Source organism: Diplotaxodon limnothrissa, linkage group LG3 (genome assembly GCF_057381915.1).
Source record: "Diplotaxodon limnothrissa isolate DT_005_m linkage group LG3, D_limnothrissa_male_GT1.1, whole genome shotgun sequence".
NCBI lineage: Eukaryota > Metazoa > Chordata > Actinopteri > Cichliformes > Cichlidae > Diplotaxodon > Diplotaxodon limnothrissa.
This window is the reverse complement of record NC_140598.1, coordinates 50,027,130-50,036,662: the sequence shown is the minus strand read 5'-3', so window position 1 is coordinate 50,036,662 and position 9,533 is coordinate 50,027,130. Positions and strand designations below refer to the sequence as shown.

General features: G+C 41.2%; 2 protein-coding genes across 2 annotated transcripts; one reads left to right on the top strand and one right to left on the bottom strand.

The window, feature by feature from the left end:
- Positions 1-1,233: 1,233 nt before the first annotated feature.
- On the top strand, positions 1,234-2,823 carry LOC146636442 (uncharacterized). The gene is made up of 3 exons (XM_085350326.1): positions 1,234-1,618; positions 1,712-1,812; positions 2,641-2,823. Exons 1-3 carry the CDS (start codon positions 1,234-1,236, stop codon positions 2,821-2,823), a joined length of 669 nt encoding a protein of 222 aa, XP_085206452.1.
- Positions 2,824-4,748: 1,925 nt separating this feature from the next.
- On the bottom strand, positions 4,749-9,310 carry cirop (ciliated left-right organizer metallopeptidase). Its single transcript, XM_085350325.1, has 13 exons — positions 8,959-9,310; positions 8,549-8,646; positions 7,670-7,819; positions 7,301-7,426; positions 7,104-7,194; positions 6,526-6,671; positions 6,269-6,452; positions 6,063-6,132; positions 5,876-5,972; positions 5,606-5,719; positions 5,349-5,477; positions 5,020-5,129; positions 4,749-4,941 (listed from the first exon to the last, which is right to left on the bottom strand). Exons 1-13 carry the CDS (start codon positions 9,308-9,310, stop codon positions 4,749-4,751), a joined length of 1,860 nt encoding a protein of 619 aa, XP_085206451.1.
- Between the last annotated feature and the right edge of the window lie 223 nt (positions 9,311-9,533).

Below are 9,533 nucleotides of genomic sequence, written 5' to 3'. Positions count from 1 at the left end.
GCTGCTTTATAGTTGTATCCCGGTGTTTACACTCACAATGCTTAAGAGGGAACCTCACCAAACGTGTCTACTCACCACAGCCAAATAATTTTCTGGGGAAATTAATCCGATCTGCAACGCAAATGTTATCGTCGCCATCTACGACAGAAATGAGTCCCAAACACTTAAATCCTCTGATTAGACAACTAGGGGAGGGGTGGATCTTCATGCTGCGTTCACAGACACCACGCAGGAAAAGAAGATCTACAAAAGCAAGCTCACTACACCTGCGTTATGTCCTCAAACAAAATGCAGACATGTAAATGTAGTTCATAAAAACAGACAGAGCTCCAGTCTAATGAGATGCATCTTATTCAGTGTATAATGTTTATGTTCACCATTTCCCCCTGTCAAAAAAATAATAATATGTCGAATTATTATATGCACTATATATTTTTATAGTGTGCTAAATAAAAAAGGTCAGCAGTTAAGACTTCCGGATATATTTTTTACAAATAGGTCACTCTGACACATTATTATTATGTATTGTTATATATCATTATTATGACACATGTCAGAGTGTCACAGTAAAGATTAATAAGCCTAAATAACCAGAGTCCAGTTTTTATCTTCTTGTTCTTCGTGGTCTCGTCTTCATCGTCTCCTCAGCAGCAGGAGTAGCACTGTGTGGATGATGGACGTGTTTGATCCCATAACAGCAACATCCGCCCTGAACACCACCCGGATGTCGCCAGCTGAGCAGAAGCAGAGAGCAAAGCTTATAACGGTAAACACAGAGGAAAGTTACAGAATCTGGTCGGTTTGAGTGGAAACAGCATCAGCACAGAGATTGATGATTGATTCGTCTGACTGCAGGGCCGATCGATATACTGTACTTTATTATATTTTTATTATTGAAATGTGTTAACGCCAAAGAAATTTCTCAGAAAGGCGAAAGTTGCACATCTTTGACTCTTTACAGATTCTGTTCTTCAGTTTACAGTGACGCTCTTCATCAGTGTGGACTTCCCTCTGACATTCACCTTCACAGACGGACCCACCTGTGCTCCAGGTGTATTCTCCGCCCACAGGTCCTCCTCCTGTTACCTGGAATGTCGCGCCTCACTTTGGCACACAGTCTTGTGCAACCGCAGAGTTACAGCCCCGTAACTGAAAATCACGTGATTTTAGTAAATGAAACCAGTAACCGTGTGTGTCCGTTGCCGCTCACCTGTGGAGATAAACGTGGCAAAGATGGGCAACAGCGAGACAAAGAAAAGAACGACCGCAGACTACACAGGACCCCAGAGCAACCAAGCGAGAGTTAAAAGGAGCTTAACTTTAAATCCTCAGAAGAGAAAACAGTCCGTCCGACTGAAAAACCGCCCTGCTAGTATAGATGGAAGCACCGGGCTTTGGGATGGTTTTGATCCCTCAAGGCGCAGATACTTGGAAACTGACCTGGACCTTTACCACGAACTGCAGAACCATCTGGAAAATGCACGGCGGAGGATGAGAGATAAGGGCAAAAAAGACGTTTCTGGAGGTCTGGACGCCAATTTGGTGACTGGAGAGGAGAAATGTTACGACCCAAACGACACCACCCTTACATTTGTTGAAGGAGACGATGATATGGACTGTAAGTAGTCAAAGAACCAGATAAATACTTTCAGATTTGACAGCATGGGCTTCAAGGATTTTTATAAGTTAAGTCTTCCTTTTTGTGTCATAGTTGAGGGCAGAGATTATAAATCTCTGAGAGCCCGGATGTCCTGCGGTCATTCTGTCACCCCCATGTCTCTCACCAGCTGGTGTCACCATTTGTTGGACCAGGTACCACATGTTTATTATTAATCAGATTCTGAAGTATTAGTTCTCCATCGTCTCTCATTGTCCTTCTTGCACATTTATCTTCCCAACTTTCCACATAAATTATGAAATTTATTTTACATAATTTAAAATCTATTTCTAAATCATTTCTAAATCTATTATAAACTCATTGGCCAATTTGTTAAGTACACCTTGTTAGACTTGCTTTTGCCTTCAGAGGTTTTGAAGGCAAAGTTTAAATGAATATAATTCGACACGGTGGAAACATTCCATGGATGTTTTGATCTATATTGACTCAACAGCATCACACAGTTGCTGCAGATCCCGTGATGGGAATCTTCCATTCCACCACATCCCAAAGTACTGCATTGAATTGAGATCTGGTGGCTGGTTGCAAAATGGGCAAGAAAATAGCCCACGTGAATTGTGGCCTCAGTTTCCAATTCATAGCTGGCAGGTGTGGTCTTCTGCTGCCCATCTGCTTCAGGGTTCAGTGTGTGGTGCACTCAGAGATGCTCTTCTGCATAACTTGGTTGTAACAAGGGTTGTTGCCTTCCTATAAACATAACAAAGTTTGGCCATTCCCCTCTAACCTCTGACATCACCAAGACATTTTCTGATGCTCACTGCTCTTTTTTTTAATATTCTCTGTAAACTCTAGAGTTGGTCAGCAGTAGATCAGTCTGTATGGCACCAAAACCCATGCCACTTTCAAAATCAATTAAATTAAATTTCTTTCTCGTTCCGATGTTCAGTTTGAACCTCGGCAGCTTCTTTTGACCATGTCAACATGCTCAGATGCAATTAACTGATTTCTTTTTGATCCCTCAGGGTGAGAGCCGATTTGTGTGCAGCCAGCCTGACTGCAATGCTGAGTGGTCACATGAAGAGGTCTGTAAAATGGCTCTTCTGACTCCTGCAGAAATCAAATACTTTGAAAAAAAGATGCTCAGCAGCACTGTCATGAATTACCTGGAGGTCAGTGATGTATCAGCAAGCCGCGGGAAATCGTGAACACAACATCGGCGTCAGGGATGTGAGGAATGTGGGATCCTGGCTGTGCCTCAGCCTAAGCCCATTCAAAAAGGGGCTTACTGGTGGTGCATGATGGCACTAAGAGTAAAAACATTTCCTATCCTTGCTGCAGGGTGGAGCTCTGTTTTGCGTGCCTGAGGCTCACTGCAGACCGTGCTTCACCTTCTAATGCTTGTTCACTGGTGTAGCTCGAGGACAACCCTTTAAAGCAGGCTGTGTGGGCTTCAACATTTAATGGTTTGATTTTGTGATTTCAAGAAATGAAACACGTTTTGTACTTTTCTATTATTTAAAAATATCTTTTGGATGCTGTTTTTCTCATTTAAATGGGATAAGATAGATCGACTCTTATTAGCCGCTGACAGTATTTGAAAAAGGCTTGAAAACTGGTTAGAGACTGGAACCAGCTGCGTTTCCAGTCCACTGTGACTTTTTTATATTTTCTCTCTGATGACCTCACTCTGACGCTGCTCTCCTCTCTGATCTAGCCACAAATAAAGAGATGGTATTTATTAATTATAACAACAACACAACATTTTTTAAAGCAGTGAGAGAAGAAGTTAGAATAAACATTTGTGGTAATTTAGCAAAAACTAATTTTTACTAATAAAGAATATTGGTTGTTAAACTAGACCTCGTGTTCAACACAACCTGCTTGTGTCTCGTTTTCAATATCCCTGTGTGTCTGAAAGCATAAATACATGTATGAAGACAGTATGGACATGTGTTTGACTGTTTCTGATTAGCCTGTGAAAGAGGACATCACTGCTTTCAGTTTTGTGACACAACATTAACCTGGGAAATCACTGCGTCCACCTTCTGGTAAACATAAAGATTGGGATAAAGGGCTGCTTCAGAAATTGTCTTTGGTTCATTCAAATGTTTAAGCATTATTTATTTTCCTTTACTTGTTTGATACATATTATGCTGAAGCATTTTTTCTTTAATTGTTTGTCTTTAACAACTTCAGGCATGTGTATCACTGTGCAAAAGTCTTGAGCCACCATCATTTTTGCTCTCAGCTTCTGTTGGTGTGAGCCAAACTATATTCTACAGGCTGAGATTTAAAAAGCACAAGTTTAATTCAATCATGTTCGTGTTGGGTCACAGCACTAGGAAGCAGCAGCTTTCTGCCAAACTGGTTTCAAAGTATCTGTCAGTTTGCCAGCAGGTGTTTGTTCTGTCACGTCCCTTCGTGATGAATGACAACAAAGAACCTCGAGGTGGGAAAACAGGCTGACTTTGTGTCCTGTAAGTCTCGGCAAGTCTGGGCACGCGTTTTTCCAAGGAATGTCATGACATTCATATCTACATTTGCATCTTGTGGAAATAATATGCTCACTTACAATAACAATCACAGGTCATTTTTCATCTGTGTCACTCCTGTGAGATGACAAAACTGTTCTAGAGGAAGTGTTTTAAAGGAAATTGCTCGTTCGATTCTGCTGTATCAGCAGTAAGACTATCTCTAAATTACTGAACCTAAATGTTCAAAAGTGAAGATGGGGATAGTTTGGAGGTTTAATCAGTGCAAAAAATCAAAATACAGTTAAAAATTGACAATTTGTTACCATATATTTGATTATTTTACTGTTTACCCTCATCCTCTTTGAATTTACATTGTATTTAATGCCATAAACAAGTGTAGGTTAGAGAAATGTCCATGACAGGGAAATGATTTTGATAGACGAAACTAACATTTAGTCGTCACAATCTCATTTTGACAAAAATAAAAACTGATTTATGGAAGTATAAATCCAGCTTCTCCTGCTGATAGAGAACTCCACAGCGAGACAATCAAAGGTAGAAAATAAAAACACCCCAGGAAATAAAAGTAAAAGCAGTTTTTTAATTTACTTTAAAATTTATAATTTAGTCTTTGCCCATTCCTAAGAATAGGCTTTCTACAGATGACCCTGCTGGTCAGGGGCCACCATGCGTGTTCTGAACATACATGAGCGACATTTCCTGCAGGACACCATCAGTGCAGCCAGCAGACACACAGCAGCAGTGAAGCACAGCGCTGTGGATACAGGTGGGTCTGTGGGTGGTCTGAGGGGAGACCACGTCCCATCATGGGCTGAGGTAGAAATCTCACTACACAGACAAAGAGAAGTTAAAATGAAGTATATGTTGCTTTAACGGACGCCGGGGCATGTTTGAAGTTGTACTCACCACCTGATGCATGCAGGAAGTGTCCTGACATCATCTAAGGGAGGAGTCACATCAGGGTACAGACATAACCTCCTGTCAGGGCAGAAAACTGCACCATTGTATCCTTTAATCTGATGCAAAAATAAATCATTTTTATATATGAGATGTTGACTGTATTATCCATTAGGATGTTTTTATACTAAGATGCTCTTAATCATATAAATGTGGTAATAATAGAAACATCTGTATAAATGAAACTGTTTATATGCACAAAAACTGCAAGTTTTAACTCTGAATTAATGCTCATCCAAAAACATATAACACTGTAATAAGCCATTATGTTATTATACCTGAATGTTGCCCCCTGCTGGACAGTCCACCCACTCAGAGCCAAACACCTGGATCTGATACCTGTTCGGTCCGGTACACCTGTGCCTATAACACCGGCCCTCCACAGAGCTGCTGACCTGACTCTGGTTCTGAAAGACAAACGAGAAGTTACAAAGGACTCAAAAGAAAGGGTGAAGAGAGTACAGGGGAGGACCACACACACACACACACACACACACACACACACACACACACACACACACACACACACACACACACACACCTGTGTGCTGAGGCTGGAGAGAAAGCATCTGCTGTCAAAGCCGAAACTCTCCCCGCTCAGCTCATCTTCAGCTGTCCACCTGCTGCTTTCTTTTTTCCAGCATTCACTCTGAAGTGCGAGATTCAAAACGTGTACTAAAGATAAATACATAATAATAATAATAATAATAATAATAATAATAATAATAATAATAATAATAATAATAATAATAATGTCCTCTCATCTTCAGTGTTTAGTGTGAATGCACGAAGATACTCAGCTTACTCCATTCTGCAGGGGTTTATACACTCGACAGCCCTCCAGGTATTGGTCAGTCTGGCACTCCCCCTTGTGGAGATGAAGAAAATGACATCCACGTCCACTGAGAAGTACAAATAACACAAACATTTAGGACAAAGTGACAGAATTTCTGTATGAAAATATATGTTAACACTAAATTACTTTAATTTACCTTCCAGTGCAGAAGAAGGATGAGGAGTTATTTTGGCAGGTTGACAGGGAGCCAAACATGGCTCCTTCACCTATTAATAAGTCATAAAAAAACTGTTTATTATTTAAAAAGTATGATCACAGAGTGTCTATGTTCAGCTTTTGTTAAGTCTCCTGTTATGATGATGCAGTTTTCAGTGCATTTTCTTCATATTTCAGTTTCCTTACCGTCTCCCCAGACCAGACTCTGAGCCCGGCTCAGGTCGACGGTGTACCACCCCGTGTCCTGTAATGCAGCTAAGGTCACTGGGTCAATCCGAACTGTGCTAGGATCCCCGAGCACTGCCGACATAATGGAGCCCTGCAGGACCCGGGACTCCCAGTGTGAGGACACCCTGCCTGGAGCTGCTTCCTGAGGGGTGAAAGCACCGTTAGGTTTCCTTTTTAGTTTGTTAAAGTTTTCTGCACTTGAAGCTGTGCAGTACCAGGTTCTCCAGTGGCCCTCCCAGCTCCGGATCGCTGGACACCAGGTGCTTCTGCAGGGCTGAAATGACGGACGGGGTGTAAATCCTCATGTGGCCGGATCCGTCTGAGTGACTCGCTTTGCCTCGAGGAGAACAATCAGCACCCACTGCAGGATCCAGCAAAGAAAACGCTGATAAAGAACCACCTTCTGACCAAAGCATGTGATCTTTAATGAAGGTCAGACTCAATACACTAACTTATTATAATGAAAAAAATGTTTTCTACATTTTAATCAGATTTGAGTGTTCTTCTTTGTGTGTTACCACTTAATATTTGCATTTTTAATTCCCAATTTTTGTTCTTCGTCCACACTTTGCACAGTTTCAAAGTAAAGTAAACAAACTTTTGAAGACACCAGCCCATGTGTGGAAGGATGAATGCTTATATAATCTCAATCGTCGTTAGATTTTATTATAATAACCTCACTCACACACATTAAGAAAAATGAATTTTTACACAGTTATTACACACTCACTAATGTTTGTTAAATTACAGTTAAAAAAAAGGATAAAGTGGTGTAAATGATGTGTTTAAAAACCTTGGGAAGAGGAGGAGGAGTAACAGTCTCTCCAGGTGCTGAAGAGATCCTTAGAAAATCCAAGTGCATGGAACAATTCATGAATGACAGTCTGGAGAACAGAAGAGTATAATCTGTCATCATGATCCATCCTTCTCTGCTAAAACAGCCACAGAAACCTCACTTTTCACATCATGTATCCATAAAAGTAATCGTACCTGTACTGTAGTCTGGTGGCTGTATGTGGCTCCTGTCAGCCGGTCCCTGCAGATGACCACCACCCCAGCTACAGGTCGCCCGTGACTGTCCGTCTGGCAGTGAACAGCGTAGGCCAACACACTGGGCTGAGGAACAAGAAGATACACTGAGGAAGAGGTGAAAGCTACGTGGGCGAAGTTTAATTTAGACGCTTTAAAAAAAAATTTCTTATAAGAAAGTGGAGAAATATATGATCAAATAGAGCAACAATTTACTGCTGTTTTCAATCATGAATAGAAACTTAATGAAGAAATTTCAAAATGTTTTAGAACTGCTGGGATTTGAGTGGTTTTATATCAAAGATTTTTCTGTTATCTGTAGGTTTGCACCTCTGCTCTGCACTTGTCTGTGTCCTGTACATGGAGGTAAAGCAGGAAGTCGGTATCAGGGACTCCAGCACCTTCAGGTCTGAGAACAGTCCTTTTGTGTGAATCGGCCTCGGGGTAAATATCACATCCAGCCAGGTGGTCGTCTGGGATCTACTGATGTTGATACTGTATTATTCAGAAGCAGCAGTCTAGTACATGCTGTGTGTGGCAGCAAAAACATTTGATACTCACGGTCGCATCCAGGCAAGTTTCACTTCCGTAGTTTTTGTTGGCTCTACCACACCTGGGAGAATAAAAAGTCTGCTTATTTCCATTTATTTGCATAAGTTGACAGCTGATAGAGCTCAGAGATACGGGACAGTATGAGTGAACAAATACAAACCTGTTGGTGAGTTTAAATGCATAGTTACTTGCACTAATGTGTACATTTCTTTTAAAGAGTGAGAGCATTCATTAACTTTGAAACATGGTGTGTTAGCTGGAAGCAGCCAACAGAAGGTTAGCAACAATACTCAAATGATACTCAGCTTTTATTAAAAAGTCGTCTGGATATTTTCTCTTTTCTGGATAATTATCTGTAAACTCTGGTTTTGTGGTTTGTGGGAAAATATAGAAATATTTAGATAAGCTGCCTGACACCAACAACCTGCCACCTTCAAAGTCACTTAAATCACCTTTCCTCCTCGTTCTGATACTCAGTTAAATTTCAAGAGTGCCTTTTACCCATGTGTACATGTCTAACTGCATGTCATATGATTGGCTGGTTGGATTTTTGTGTTGTATGTAAAATAAGAATATAGGGGAAAAATCATTTTAACGACTCAAATCTTGCCAGAGATGTTTGTTTGAGGGACTGGAGCTACACTCGTCTGTACTTACCTGTTGTAGTTGATAGTACTTGAATCCCTCCAGAGAAACTTGCAGTATTTGTTGATGTCTCTGCTGAGTAGTAAAGGGCCCGGCACTCTGTTCACTGTTAAAATGTCAGCAGTTTATGAGTGTGTGTGTGTGTGTGTGTGTGTGTGTGTGTGTGTGTGTGTGTGTGTTTTCAGATCCAAGATTTACTATATTGTTACTGAGCACTACCTCAAAGACACAATGCAGAATGAAATTATGCTGCACAAGCTCACATAAATACATAAAAACGTCAGTGTTATAAAGTCAGTGTTACTTATTTAAAAAACACAATTATTCAGTTATCGCACAAGAGAATGTTGATTGCATTAAAATTTCTTTGTTGTCAGACTTGTGGAGTGTAATAATCTACAGCACACCAGCCGTTTCTGTTCAACAGTCACCTGACAGTAAAGAAGACACCACTCTCACAGCTTCTTTCACCGCTGCCTCCAGCCTTCCTTTCTCAGCCTCTGATAGGCTGTCGCTCTCTCTCGGAATCCAGGTCCGGATCCTCATTGGCTGTGGTGAGGTAGGAGTAGGTGAGCCAGATTTTCCCAGGATGCTCCTCTGCTCCTCTGACCTTCTGAGCCTGAGCTCCTTGGGTGGGCTGTCTGTAGCGCTGACCACTCTGACCTGAAGCTCATCAAAGATGCACCTCTGCAGGGCTCCTGGGAGCTCCACCACGACCACCATTACCACCAGCACAATCCCCACCCAGAGGTTCAAGGATGGAGGGGAAGCCATAGTTATGGTGGAAACCTATTTCAGGGTAACAGTGAGGAAGAGGAGATGATGTAATGTTTCAGATGGCCGCTGAGGATCCCAAAATATGGTCGTGAATTTATTTGATTTTATTTATTTCTGTCTTTGTGTCATGTATTTGTACAGATTATAAAAAAGGATCAATAGTATTATTCTGACAATTTGGGGTTAAGCGTAACATCATTAACTCCAGCTCCTCCTCTGT